Source organism: Branchiostoma lanceolatum, chromosome 4 (assembly GCF_035083965.1).
Source record: "Branchiostoma lanceolatum isolate klBraLanc5 chromosome 4, klBraLanc5.hap2, whole genome shotgun sequence".
Lineage (NCBI taxonomy): Eukaryota > Metazoa > Chordata > Leptocardii > Amphioxiformes > Branchiostomatidae > Branchiostoma > Branchiostoma lanceolatum.
This window is the reverse complement of record NC_089725.1, coordinates 7033997-7049619: the sequence shown is the minus strand read 5'-3', so window position 1 is coordinate 7049619 and position 15623 is coordinate 7033997. Positions and strand designations below refer to the sequence as shown.

The 15623-nt window shown below is 38.4% G+C and overlaps 1 protein-coding gene across 7 annotated transcripts in view; it reads right to left on the bottom strand.

Moving 5' to 3' along the window:
* Nucleotides 1-582: 582 nt before the first annotated feature.
* The window catches only part of LOC136432375 (synaptotagmin-14-like), a 45111-nt gene continuing 30070 nt past the window's right edge, over nucleotides 583-15623 (bottom strand). For all 7 annotated transcript variants that reach the window (XM_066423615.1, XM_066423616.1, XM_066423617.1 and 4 more), the window contains 6 exons: nucleotides 13424-13600; nucleotides 12574-12716; nucleotides 11541-11670; nucleotides 6569-6761; nucleotides 4940-5152; nucleotides 583-4537 (listed from right to left, as the gene is read on the bottom strand). In XM_066423615.1, the coding sequence (XP_066279712.1) occupies nucleotides 4437-4537; nucleotides 4940-5152; nucleotides 6569-6761; nucleotides 11541-11670; nucleotides 12574-12716; nucleotides 13424-13600 (957 nt within the window). In that variant the 3' untranslated portion in view covers nucleotides 583-4436. The remainder of the gene's footprint in view (nucleotides 4538-4939; nucleotides 5153-6568; nucleotides 6762-11540; nucleotides 11671-12573; nucleotides 12717-13423; nucleotides 13601-15623) is intronic.

The following is a 15623-nucleotide window of genomic DNA, read 5'->3' as shown; positions in this document are numbered from 1 at the left end:
CTTTTTTCTGGGTGTAAAAAGAAAACTACTGCAGAAGTCTACTACAGCCTCGGGGGTAGTAGTACTACACTTCGGCGGAGATTCTGCGAGACTTCAAACCGGGTGTAAAGAGAAATTGTAGTACAGAGGTAGTAGACTACACTTTGAAGGCAACAACCATGTTCGATCTGACGTAATTCGAACTGATCGCGCGTTCCATTTTGGGTCATCTGCGGTCATTCTCTAGTTTATAAATCCACTGCATTTCACAATTGGAAATAGAACTCTCCAACATGACATATGTCACTGAGAGGAATATTGAGAGATATAAACGAAGACGTTGTTTGCATAATTAATAAGAAATGTTATAATTCCATAGTGGCAAATGATGGGAATTTCATACTTATATAAAAAATAAGTATGATTATATAAATATTTATATATACACACAAATGGACATAACAGTTATCAACAGTATAAAAGTTTTCAAAGTGTGCTGGTTTAATTTAATTTAATTAATTTTTTTTATTAATATTGTTTGACGAATATTCTTGTAACTGTGCTGGTTTAGGCTGTGATAAAAAAATGAGCCAATCAAAACCATTGGTTTGTATCATTGCTTTATTAGATTAACCTTCAACGTTGTATTGGCCAATCACAGATAAAGCAGTCTCCTGTAAAAACAAATACTTCAGTCATAACTTAGATAATAGTATTCAAAGTCAAATTTGATCAGATATCTAAAAATTGAGTCTTTTCCACATCAATCTCACAGTACTCATTACTGTTCTACATGTTGTATCTTAGCTATCATATCAATTTAATATGCTAAGTGTTACTTAAGCATTACACTTCAAGTTCGATCTTCTTTACATCTTAGCATCTCAACTAAACTAAGGACTTGTGTGCCATTACACTCCATTACAGCATAATGTAAACAATTAATATATCCAGTGGTTTTAATATTCAGATGTTTTTCACAGCTTGTAACCTCCGTTACCATTTTACTGGGTGATGTTACGTCGGTGAATTCCTTCGATACATTTTTTCATCCTGGTGGATGGTATTTGTACATATGCAAAGGATTTATCAAATTTTACATTGTGATCTTATTTGCTAGTCAATGTAGATAAATCATTGATAAAAACATGGAACAGGGATTCAAAGAGAAGTGCCTAAATCTGCTTTGCCTGGTTGGTAAAAATCCTGGTTAATGTTTCCAAGGAAAAAGACATACCCAACAAATACATAATTTGGTCAAAACAGCTCTTACAAAGGGATCTTTAATGATAAGAGCTATAATGTAGAATATTTGACACCCAGAGACCCCCGGGGGCCAGTGTAAAATGATATACAGCCATTGGGTATTTTTCTTAGAATTTCTTGACTATCCTTCCCATCATTTTCTGTACTGAGGTCACTTCTCCGTGCTTTCTCTGCACCTGATACATCAGATTCTGGATTCAGTGATGCAGCATCCCTTAAGGGTTCCCAACAGCAGAAGCAGGTGTTATGTTTATTAAAGAGACCACATTTTTAGAATACAAAATCAACGAAATTTGTAAACCTTTGTCACAGATTAACAAAGAAATGAACCCTTTAGTTAAGATATAGTAAGTATTATTTAGTAACTTCAAAGTGCCCACATGAAGAACCACAAGTAATGCATGATGGGAATGATGCAGCCCGTAGGTATGACTTCGTACCTGAACCTAAACACTAGTTTCTGCTGTTGAGTCTCCCTTTAAGTGTAGGACCATGCCTAAGTATTGAAAAACAATCAAGACTCCTTGCAAGGAGGTTATAGGCAGCCTATAACTTCCTTGCTTCTTGCATGGCAGAAGGGGTTGGAATTGGAATGTACAAATTCATACTGAGATGGTTCACTTTGAAAAAGGAAAACTTAATTATATTTCATGGAATGTTGTCAAGAATACCTTTTCAGGTCCCTATGTATGACAGTAGAGGTCTTCACACATGCATTCAACATAATAATGCACCACACACATGCTCCTACAAATGCACACACATACAAACATGCAATGTACAATAGCACATGCACACAAACGTGAATATAGAATGGTATAGAATTTCAGAAGTTGGCATTTTTTTTCATTTGCTTATGTGTTTATTTATTTAGTGTAATGAGGTCCGTGTTCCTACTTAAGTGCGTACATAAATCATCTTGTACTTAAATTGGGCAGCTCATCAGGTACCTTAACCATGCTTCCAACCAATATTTCAGGATTTATTATAAGTAAAGCAATAATTCTGTTTTCACAATCATTTCTGTGCCTACCAGAAACTATCTCACTCTCTGAACTTTCAATAACTTAATATTTCATCAAATCAAAACATGTGGTGTTCAATGCACATATAATCCATTTGAGGATTCATATCAGCAGCTATATATATATCATAATTTATAGTACTTCCTAATTTCATTCATTGATAATCTACACAACATGGCCTTGTTACATCCATGTGAGGCTAAATCACTTGATTCTCATAGGTCTAATTTGTTACACATTTATTTAGTAAATGTACACCTTACACTATATATACATATATAATTCAATAATATATGCTTTTAGTTTTACTTTCTGACCACTACTGACAGTTCTATATAATACTTACTAATAGTGATGTTCTTAGTTCTGTGAGAAGATTGGTGCAGATACATGTTGTAACATTAATCCTACTCTTGGTTAATTTTCAGTTAAGTTCTACGTACTTGAAGTGAAAGGTATTAGACCACACCAACATTGTATAATTTGGCTTCAGGATTTGTTTCCAATTTTGTTTTGTTTCACATGTATGAAATTATACTGTCCTCTTTATCAAGCTATCTGCAAACATTACATCAGATTCTATAATATAATGGAAAACTATGGAAACTAATTAGAGCACACTTTCAATTCATCGACTAAAAATATGCGTACCTATATGCCTTTCTTCACTTAACCTCTTTTTCAACAATTTTCATACTTTCTTCTTTCTTGTTGTTTTTCTCTATTTCTCCTGCACACAATATGCAGTACACCGGTTCAATATACCAGCAATAACAATCCCAAACTAGACAATGTACATGTACTATTAGATGGTGCGGCCTTGTAATACATATAACTGTACACTGTCTTATTTTAGGGAATAAGTTAACATATTGCTACCTCTATATTATAGAGAGCAACTTACCTATTATCATCTGGTTATAATTAGTAGCAGACAAGGCAATATATACTATTCATTCACATTTGACTTTTGGAGATGACATGACATACAACTGTTATAGTGGTCTGTATGTTCAGCTAATCCACTGTCAAAGACTGATATACAATGTATCCATGTCAACGTTGAGACATCAACATTATACATAATGCACTACTTTCATGGGCTGTTCCATAAAGATTTATATGACCAACTCCTGGTTTTTATCGAAGGAAGCTGAAGTTTCATATGTATACCAATGGACATCTCTGTAGGCTTCTGTAGTTTTCATTTCTGAACCCTTTACAGTTTTTCTTTTACAGCTGCTAGGGTGAAGTAAAGTGTAATTTTTGCAAATTTAAAATGGTCATCAGGATTTTGAATATGTGCTGTGTTTATCAAAGGTTAATTTCTCCCAGACTAAGAGGAATAAATCTTGTGAATCTTGGCACACAGGATACCTTTTACTACCTTTTCAAGTTCCCAACAAGTGTTTTGCACGTGACCGATAGAGATGTGTAAAATTTCAGCTTCCTATGAATGATAACCAGAATTGGGTCATATGAAAATGAATCTTTATTGAACCACGTAAACCTCGTGGTTGGTGTTACAATGTTTTTATTACAATGTACCAACCAGCTGATACAAAACTACATCTAGAACTTATATAGCATGTAGGAGGGATAATGTCTATTCTTGGACAATTTGTCCCAAATACTAATAGGAAACTTAACTGTATGTCTCCAATATATTATCAAGACCTCTTTACTTATTCTGATAGTTCCAGGACGATTGGAAGTATTAGTGGTTGAGCTTGTGTGTTTTAACTTAAAATGTCAGACTATCTGATCATGACCATAAACCACTTTCGGACCAAGTGATGCATCTGAAGCTGCACCTATGATTATCTTACGGTCATATTTTTCACGGAAAGTTCAGGCAGGTTAAAATCATAATTTTATCATCACTTATAATGTGCAAGCGTGTCTTTAATCTAATGAACATGACTAGAGCTCTGTTTCATAATTTGAGTTTTTTCCTCTTTTTTTAAAATGTAGAAGTTTAAATCTGCAATCAGCTATGGACATTCAATCAGAATGATCTTTCTTTTGGCAGGTATGCTATAACTATTGTATGATGGTTTCTTGATTGACCAAAGAAAGTTGTAAGAGATCCAGGGGGCACAGGTTGAGCCGGCGGCCTCGGAACTGTTCCAGGAGTGTGTGCGTCTGCGATCAGGAGCTCCGGACTCATGACTCCAGAAGCACGTGCCATCTACAGACCTGCTGCCCCTTAGACTCCCGCATGTCCTGCCAATGGTTCAGCTCCTCCTCACCACTGTTGTTCAATCCTGTAAAAACAGCATCTCCGTTGATTAACTACAGGGTAAAACAACATCTACACAGATTGACTACTATAATAAGTATAAGATGTCCTACCAATGGTTCGGCTGCTCCTTACTACTGTTGTTTTATGACAGTGAAACAACATCTCGACAAATTAACTAAGTTAAACATTACAGTGCAAAACAGCATCTACCTTCTTGGTCTAAGGTGACTTTGAGCTCAGTTCAGTTCATCCTTATGAGGTGACACCATTGTCACCATTGTCATTATTGAATTGGTCCATTTTACATGGGGTGTGAAATATGCCACATTTGCTTGCAAATGTTGCCTTGTTTCTAGTTACAACAAAAATATTTCCATTTACGTTCCTTTGTATCTCACACTAAAAACTAGCCAGAACAACTTACCAAGAGAGAACCAACCAATCATTTCCTTCCGTTTCATCCCTCGTTTATTGTAGACGGAGAACATCAGTGTTACGTCCGACAGTTGAAACAGCGCCACCTGGAAAATGAAGGTCTCCTTGTAGACTGGGTTGGGCTGCCCGCGGCGAATGGACGTCTTGCTTCTGGACAGCTCTTGACCATTAGAAGCCATCAGACATATCTTCACATAAGTGTCTGTAATGTAGTAGGAGTGATCGTTAGTACATATTGAACATAGTCTATTAAATGTATGTGACCTACATGCAGAGCTGTGCACCTAAAACCTGTACCTGTACCTCCGAAAATAATTTCATCAGGTTGGTAGAATATAGCATATAGGAAGATTCTTAATACACAACCAGGTATTCTCACCTGCTAACGTTTCGGTGTCTGTCAGACACCTTCTTCAGAGCTTCTGACTGGAGTACTGTTTCTCAACGCTATAAGTAGCCGATGTAGACAGTGGGACATATTTGGGACAGTGTTCTCACCGCAAAAGCGCCACCTACATCGGCTACTTATAGCGGTGAGAAGCAGTACTCCAGTCAGAAGCTCTGAAGAAGGTGTCTGACAGACACCGAAACGTTAGCAGGTGAGAATACCTGGTTGTGTATTAAGAATCTCCCATATCCTGTACCTGTAAAATTGTTTCGGTACAGGTGAACATCTATTGTACCTGTATATGTACCTAAGCAAACTAAAACACTAGAGAACACCATTTTTTAGACTAAAGGTACTAGGTAAATTCCTTGACAGAGATGACAATTTTGATAACCTCACAGTTGAAAATGAAGAAAACTTGCAACTAGACTTCTTTTGAGATTCAAATACATAAATCCTCATACAAAGATGACAATTTACCACTAAAAAAGACAGTTGGCTACATGTTTAACTTACAGATGATTGACCAAACTTGTTTAGGTACATGTACAGGTCCGGACCTGTACCTAAACCGCTGTACCGTACCTGTACCTGAAATTTTGTTTAGGTACACAGCCCAACATACATCAACTTCCTTTTTTTCTTTCAGAATCCGTAATGATGGCTGAAGACATTTCAGGATATTTTGCTGACCAGCTGGATTTCAATCTGTCATAAAATTAACCCAGAGGCAAGAGCTTGCAGCTGGGAATACCTCATTACTTTGGGTAACCTTTTTTTTTTTTTTGGTCATGCAAAATCTGTAACTCATGTTGTCCATCAGATTTTAATAGAGAAAAATAATTTACTAAGCTATCATACCCGGACTGCCATAACCTTTGACATGCGTGTTCAAAGTGGTCTGGGCTTCCCAATTCGAACGATTTAAACTCGCTTTGAGTGCGGCGGTTGCCCCACTGTCAAAAATTCAAATACCGGATTCAGACGTTACAATGATGTTGTTATAATTTTTGAGTTTCGAGGACACAAAACTGTCTCAACTCTTGAAAAGTGTGTTTTTTCAGGTGGGTATGACATAATGAAATACAACACGGTGTATTCTGCATCACACTTGATCCCGGCCCTCCAGCTGGTCAGATTACCCTCTGGCCTTCGAGCGTTCCGACCCGCGGTCGGGCCGGTACCTCAGGCAATATGGAATACCCCGTGTTGTATTCTACATGTACTGACCTGGTGCTCTGTTCATGGCCATGTTGCGGAAGTGGCTGCCTTTGATGACCTCCACCGACAGCCGCCCGGTCGTGGCGTTGTACGCCAGACCTACCAGCAGCTCCGGCACGCCCCCTGCGTGGGTCAGGGATTGGCTGGAGGACCCACTGTCGCTCCGGGACAGTCCTGATAGGCTGAACTGGGAGTCTCCTCCCTGTGAGAAACAAATACACGACACTGTCAGTAGAACATCTCAGACATGGGTCAAATTACTGTTCATTTACTGATTGATTATAGTTGGACTTCATTGGTGACAAAGAGATCATCACAAAACCTTGAAAGAACAGTTTCACCTGGAATAATAGTGAAGAAACATTGAGGGAAATACACAACATTGTGTCAGTACAACATCTCAGACATGGGTCTTCCTGTTCATTGATTGATTGGTTTTAGTTGGACTTTATTGGTGACAAAGAGATCACCACAAAACCTTGAAAGAACAGTTTCACCAGGAATATATATAGTGAACATTTGGTTGTCACCATGGAGAAGATCAGTCAAAATGTGAACTGTTGTGTGGCCTAATGGGTATGGTGATGGACCTGAAATTAAAAAGTTCTGAGTTAAAATTGAACATGAGAATTTCCTCACTTCACTCAGGCGAAAATGAGTTCCTAGCTTCAGTTAGGGACGTCCCTCAAATAGGACATTAAATGAGGTGAGCCGTGATTGAGGAGAGCCACAGCTCGATCACATCAAAGAACACAACACACACATTACAAAGAGCAGCGGTCTGTAATAATACTATGTGGTATGGAGTGAAATATAAGTTAGTACCAGTATTTGACAAGTATGACAGTTACAAATGGTAGTTCAAAAGATCTCATCATGATACAGACATGAAACTTCCAGCTAAGGTTGATTCTGCTTCACCTTTACTGGTGAACTCTACTCAATACAGTTGTAAATTGTGATAATGGATAAAGTTTTGGGGCCTTCTCTATCCTCGTGTAATGTACCCACCATCCTAACTTTCTACATGTTTCCAGGGCCACAGTTCACACCACCAGACAATGTGTACTGTAACAGTACAGTCACCATCAATTTTGATTGATTTTTTGGCCAGGCCTTAACTAAGTCAGAAAAATCTGTAGACAAGTGTTTGTAATGCTGAATATCTTCAAAATTTACACACCAGAATTTGTCAAAATTTCATTGTATATCTACACTTACTGTCTAGTCTTGTAAGTTACCCCGTGTACTAAAGAACCCCCCCCAGATTACCTTGAATACAAATTTGGTGATGCATGGTGCTTTTATCAGTGTTTGTGAAATGAGATTCGAAAAATGCTGTTAAGAAGTCTAGATGATACTGCTCTCAACAGTAGTATAAGGCAACGTAATATGTCATGTAGCACAGTGTCATGTACATTGTACATACATGTACATGGTAACGTGATCAATTTTTATAGCTTCAGACAGTCATGTCTTAATTCTATATAATCCCCATTGCAAGATGCTGCAACGAATTCCATCACCTAAAACCTTGTAGCACTCTGAAGTGCATGTAGCCATTTGGCACCCAATTGGCTACAGAGTTAGGCAGCAGGGAGAAGGTTAAAAACCCTTACACAACAACTGCTGGCTGGACGGCTTTAAAAGCTGTCTACTCATGCATGTACAGCCATGTTGCAGATCATGGGAACAAACTCAATAAGACAGGAACAACTAGTAACAGATTACACACATGTAGGTATGCCAGGTATACTCTTTAAGCTGTAGATTGCTTTAAAAAGACAATTCGATCACCCCGCGCTGATCTGTGTTTGATGACAGGTCCCCATGGCAGTTATAGCCAGCCCATAGATCATGTGTCTGAAACATCGCCCTACTAATGGGGGACAACATGGAGGTGACATAGCCTGTCTTCAGTAGCCACAAGCACTTATAATGACTGCCAATATATTGATTGACATACCGGTCATCCTTATGAAAGTATGCAAGAACGGTTTATACAGTTAGTGTTGAATAACTCCTGTCCCTACACGATGCATTTCCTGAACATAGATTGCATCAGAGTCTACAAAATCACATTAGTTGAGACAAATGTCTACATACAGAGAAAACATCGACCATTTATGGGGACAGAAGTAAAATACATTGTGCATATACAAACATGTAGGTTACATGGACTTATCCTCGTATCTGGTTTTCACTTCTATCTGCTGCAAAGTATGGATTAATCGATGTTGCGGTTACCTCGAGAAACTCAGCAGGGACGAATTTTGCTGCCATGGTTTGTGCCCGGCCAGTGACTGTATGCTACACCGCCGCACCTCTCTGGACAATTCACTTCTGCAATCACTACTGGCAAAACAGATTAAGCAGAAACCGGTTTTTCCGCTCAGCAACCTGCCACATTCTACACTGTGGCCGGTACCACTTCATTGTAATCAGGTGCCATACCCAGCCACATGCACACGTTTGCCCATAGCTGCCCGTGGTAACAGTCTTAATTATTCATGATCTTCAGCTTCCTTCGGCAGAATTTGAATATAATGTGACTCTGATGAACATGAATAATTCAGGACAATGTAATGTTAACCACTGTTGATTTCAATTTTGTGAAGTTTATATCAGCAGGGAGATGTTCCTCTTCAAGGTCAGTTAAGGATAGTAGAAAGATATGGTTTATGAATAATTCAAAATGCTCAATAGTATTATGTAAAGCATGCATAAACAATACAAATAATAGGCAAACTGCAACAGAAAAACACTGGACGAGTGTAGTCAAGGCTGCCAAACATGATGGAACGAATTCAAGTAATTCTGAGTAGATAGTAACATGTTATACGTCAACATTCATCTTATTGATAAATCAGTAGATGTCTTAGTCAATATAGCCTCACTGACTACTGTAATTCTTGTTTCTTTGACTGTAACTTTAATATGTTCACTGTTTTTGCGGTCACCCCTGTTCCGTAAACTTATCATCACCGTGAAAAAACTTGTTATCATTTAGGATTCCTTCACACATCCGTTCTGTAAATCACTTGCCGCCACAGTGAAGTTAAAGTTCAGTGAAAATGTCCATTTTCCTTACACCGTGAAGTTTTGCTAACGTGAAGATAAAGGGAATTACAGTACTTCCTTTCTTTCTGTATATGCTTGAGAGCATCTCAGGATATAACACCGGACCACATTCAGACATGTAAAAACTCTCAGTTTGAAAGCAGCACCAAGGGGCACTTCCCAATCTTACACAAGCAAATATAAAGTAGCAGCGAAGATCGCCTTAAGGCAATTATGCCGAGGTGGACCAACGTCCTGCTGTACTTTGCCTGTATCAGATACTAGCATTTTTTGGTCTGATCTTTATGTGTGGCCAAGCCCATCAGCTTGGAAGCTACATGTACCAGTTTTTTTGTTGACTTTAGCATTGTATATTGTTTTGAAAGTACACATTGTACCATGTGAAAACACAAAACATGTTAAACTGAAATTACTAAGTCTCACAAAACAAATACTGTAACAGTGGTATTGCATAGCCGTGGCACTTAAGGCCACAAAATAACAGTAGAACAATCAATCTATCCTATGGTATTTGTTTTGTTTTTACAAACATGCTTAACAGATCAGTGAGCAGTATCTATGTGCCGCTTCAGTTGTTTTCTTCCAAAGTATGATCTTTGAACAGGTTGCAAATGACAATAGTACGAGTATGCTTAAATACATTTAACTTTTTAACTTTTCTTCGTGTTTAAAACAGAATGGCCTGCTATCAAAGTGTGTGCTTTTCCAACTTGCTTTTACTGGCAAATAAGAGACTTTGTGACATATTCTGCATACATATGTACCTGCTCTATGCTAACATTGCTTTTCAATGGTAAAAACTCAGTCACAGTCTTTGTACTTGTAAGGTTTTTTGGTATGAAGTACCTGGTATTTTTCATTATAGCTACTTCTAGATCTAAATGAAGAACCACAATTTTAGGGTAACCTTGTTGTGCACATAGTCTACATGTATATTATACATGTAGACTATGTGCACAACAAGGTTACCCTAAAATTGTGGTTCTTCATTATGTCATTTCAGACCAGTCATTTGATACATGTAGAAGGCCTTCTGACAACTGTACACATGCATCATGACATGCTTCACAAAGATTTGAAATAATTACAGGTGTGCATGTAGCAGACTGGAATCTACCCCTGACCAGAGTACAGTTGTCCGACATGAAAGAATTGTCCCCAGGGGTATCATTAAATATATACACCCTTACATGCAATGGCAAGAATGTTTGCTTCTCAAAATAAGGTTTTTCTCAAGGTTCTGAACTGGCTGCCATGTTCACTGTGATGTCTTTGAGGGAATTAGATTGAAACATCTGGCAGCAAAAATCAAGAACGAGAAGTAAATGAATGAAATGGTTTTATTGCACAAAAGCTTCAAAAAACATTTATCAGCCTGTAGGCTGAATAGCACAATTTTCACATATTCGTTTATACACATTGTTTGTACCTGTCAAATGTCTAATATATTATTATATATAATAGTACTATGTTCACTGAAGAAGTCTTATTGTGGAGTGAATGTAATCAGAAAGTGCTGTCACAAGCAATTAAATTGACTGCTGTGTGAAAGTTTGTGCTATATGGTTTTACACTTCTCCTTGTCAGGAGTAAAAAGGTGAGAGCATCTTGGACCGAGTGCGTCAAGAAGGACATTACAGAGTGCGGCCTCACCAGCGTGGACCCGCTGGACAGAGCTGCTTGGAAGCGTGGCGTGAAGACTGGCCGACTGCTGCCTACCCGTGTCAGAAAACCTCGCACCAGTATAATCAAAATACTGGATACTACTTGTGTACAGTACTACTGTAACAGTATAGACAATCACAAACAGTGCTCAATTTTCCATCCTGCTAAGATCAACATGGAGGCCTATATGAAGGAATAAGAATGTTCAATACTATGTACATTTTTGTAGACTTACACTGAGGTTGCTCCTTGGCTCCAGCGGTAGTGTCACCGCCATACTCTCTCGTTGGTCCAACTTGAGGTTACTGAAGCCAACAAGCTTCTCCCCGATCAGCCGTTCCTTCTTCATCCGCTCACAGGCATACCTGCATGGGGGAGGGCAAACAGTGATTGGATCAAAAACGCTGTTTTGCAGATTTGGCTCTCAGAATACATAACCAGGTGGTCCCAGTTGTCATTTGCTTCCTTGTTAAAGGCATCCAGAGCATTTTATGAGGCTTGAAACTTGAATAAAAAGACTCCAATTTCTAGTCATTCCTACACATAGTAAGTTTCAATAACACTATACCATTACATATTGACATTAAAGGAGCAAAGATACGATGTCGTTGTGTGGTGAGAACTGATAAAAAATCCAAGCCCTTAGATAAATAGACTCAGATCCTGACCGTCCATCACAATTAGCGGTTCGACCAATGAGAGAGTGACTGCATGTCCGTCAAATATTTGCATTTCTATGTTTTAATTCTTGCATTTCTACGTTTTGACGGAGGTGGGCGGGGCTATGGTATCGGTCTATTTACTCTAGGCGCGTGAAACTAAAAGATCACCATGTAGCTTATTTTTGTGCCGCTTTTGAGCACTTTTGATAAGAAATCCGCACGCAAATGTGGTAAACAGTGGCATTAAATGTCAATTTCATAAAGATTACAGCAACTATAATATTTCCAGTTTTCAAGCCTCATAAAATGCTCTGGGTGCCTTTAAAGCAGTGGGGTCCAATTATTATTGGTTTGGATATGTCACTGTCAGTCAGCTGAATGGGAAATGCCCTGAAACAGTTCTCTGCAGACCGTTGATGTTGCCGGCTGCACTGTCTTTGACTTTGTCATTATGATTATAGCAAGCCTGAAATGTAACTGGATTAGCCATTACAAATCATATCTCTGTAGACACAGCTTTACTCAACTTCTCTGAAGAAACGGCATAATATTGAAATTAAATGTTGCTGTAAAGGGCACCAAGGAGAGCAATCGTTGAAGACTTACAGGCGGAAGCGTACGCCCATGTCAGGCAGCTCGTCTTGGTTGACTCTTGAGAAGCGAAAGGATTCCTTGAAGACAGGGTTGTTGCCCTGCCGGACCTTAGTCTTACAGCGCTGCTTCTTGGTGGGCAGCAGCACCATGTGTACCTGTAGATTAGTCAGGAATAGAGAGAAGGATTGAATGTTGTCAGAGCTGTGCATTTCCATGGAATCAACCTGATAAAACTAGTACTTTATGGTAGTCTCTACCAGACTAACTGCGCCAGGGTTTCACTTGCAGGCTCTGTTATGGGCGAAATGTGATCTTCACTGTGGACTGAATCTACTGGCTAATTATTCCTTTTTCTGCCGAATTCTATGATTCATATGCCCGTAAGAGGGCCTGGTAGAGGCTAACTTTATGGCATAACAATTACACCTGCTGTTGAGTACCCCTTTAATATTATGACGCAGGCCTCTAGACTAACATTTGTGCATGTGTGAACACCAGCAAAATTTAGGCATAACACTACAAAAATTGGGACTTCACCAGCAAAATTACTGGCCCTGATATGATCAAGCGATTTACAGCCCTATACATGTAATTGATTTTCAAAATGACGAAAGTATACAAAATAAATGAACCATTTCAGATCAATGGTACAAAGAAAAAGCCTGTTCTACGTACAGTATGCCTGAATATGCAATATTGTGGGGTTCCTTGGGTTTGAGCCAAAAAAAAGGTAAGGGTCAGCATGTTTCCCAAGGTTAGTCGGTTAACAAGAAACATTTTCAAGGTCCCAGAATGTGTGACAAGGCTAGGCTTGCTGACTTCTCTTACATCAAAAATTTAGCCTGATCAAATAAAGCCTTACCTGGTATCCGCCAGTCCCTCCTCGATCCTTGGACGGCACGTCTCGTGCCTGGACGATGGACACCGTCATCTTGCGATTTGGTGCGTCGTACGCAAACGCCACCTCCAGCACACCACACTTAGAGATGAGCTGGCTGTCTTCATCATAGGGCTGATCCACATCATAGTATCCTCTGTCCTGCATCCACCAACAAATATACAATGATTATATCCATCAACAAAACATGTTCAGATATCTTAACACTTTTTAACATTTACATTGTAGATATTGAAACAATATTGTGCTAAAAATGTTAATACATGTCTTTCAAACATCACAGGATTATCTGTTCTATGGACAAGTCAAGAAACAACACAGACAAAGTTATTTTTCAGCAGGAACACAAGTCACTGTGTTAGACACACATTTGAACCATGTTTTAGTACAAAGTAATGTAGTGAAGAACATTGTGATAAATGTTGATTGCAGTAAGAGGTTAGAGAATTCCCTTCCCTGTCCCATCATAATTGTTGGCTGTACTGTGTGCCATATCAGTTAACTTACACATCTCTACCTAGCCACTAGTACGATCTGTATTTGGAAATGTTGTGAAATAACATACAAAGCTGTGGATGTTTTGACTGAATGGGCAAATTGTTTCTGAATATTTGTATCACATCAATCAGATTTTCAAGTCTGATCCTATTTTGTGGTATGTATACAATTGTCTATGGGGAGCTGCTTTAACATGCCTAGTTAACTTAACAAGGTTGACAGAGTCTGCCAGGTAAGCAGGGGGCATTTATCATGGTACAGAAAATGTCTTATTATTGCCAAGGTTGACGAAGATATATTGATTGGCAGTGACAACGTGATATGTTATGTCGATAGCAATGAAGGTTTGCATCAAGCAACACAACAGAAAAGAATCAACTCCTGAAGCCGTAACAAGTTACCTGGCAGCATGATACATGACGCATTTCATATTATGTACTGTAAATGCAGAAATGTTTGTGGTGGTTTTATGTGCGTGGTTTTTGCGGTAAGCTCTTCGCTGTGAACTTAAAATCACCACAAAATTATTTGCCCTCCTATACCCCCTTGTCAACATATTATCTCAAAAGCAAACTTAAAACCACCGCGAACACTCCATTTTTTCCCTACCGCGTATTCAAAACCATGTGAACGTAAATGCATTTACAGTTACTGTGACTAAATTCCATACCATGTATTATTTTCATCAGTTTTGTATAACTTGCAAGATATCTAGATTCAAAAGTAGCTGACGTCAAACCTTTTTTTAACTAAATCATCTATGGATTCAGAGGTTCGAATCTCTTACTTGTTTTTAGGAAGGTTTAATATAACCAGGCGACCCCTCGCACAGACACTACAATTTCACATGTCAAAACAAATGCCATGCCTCTACCACATGAATTTCAAGTTGAAATTGACTGTACAACTTTGTTTTCTTCAACCTTGTCAAGCAAACGGTAAGACAAACATACTTTAGTGACTTAACCATTAATTGTCTGTAGAGTGTAGACTACTTAAGACAATTTTGGTGCATTTTTAATGATTTACAGGTATGTTAATCAGGTAGAGCACTAGAAGAACGAAGATTCACAAGTTGACGACAATTGGTAACCCTAACATAATTCCTCCTCAAACACCTCAGTGTACCACATGCTCACACAGCATTTAACAGGTGGTGGAGTCATGCATTGTAACAGTAATCTTTTTAGAAGAGCTGAATATTTCTTCCAATTGGTTACATATCTAGCTCTGTCTGTTAAAAGAATGTTGTTTTTTTAAATGATCTTCTGAATAAATCATACAAAAATTGTAAGCAGTACGTTACAGTGCACAATAATAAATGATTGACTGTGTTTTTCTCTCTTCTTCATTCAGAGGTCATGCCAGGTCACGGCAGGATGGGCACCACAGGTGTTTCACGGCATATCGCATTGTTATGTGAATCATAAGTGAACACATCGCTGTCCCGATATTGGCTGCGACTTCAGGGAAAATCGGTGTTTAAGTGGGCCTTAAAAAAATGTTATCATAGATGATGATGATGATGATTATGCATTTATTAAATTTACATTAAGGATTAGTCCTTATTAATAACTAATTGTCCTTATGTGGGCTTTAGAAAAAAAATGTTAATCATAGATGATGATGCAGTTATCAAATTTACATAAAGGATTAGTCCATAAAT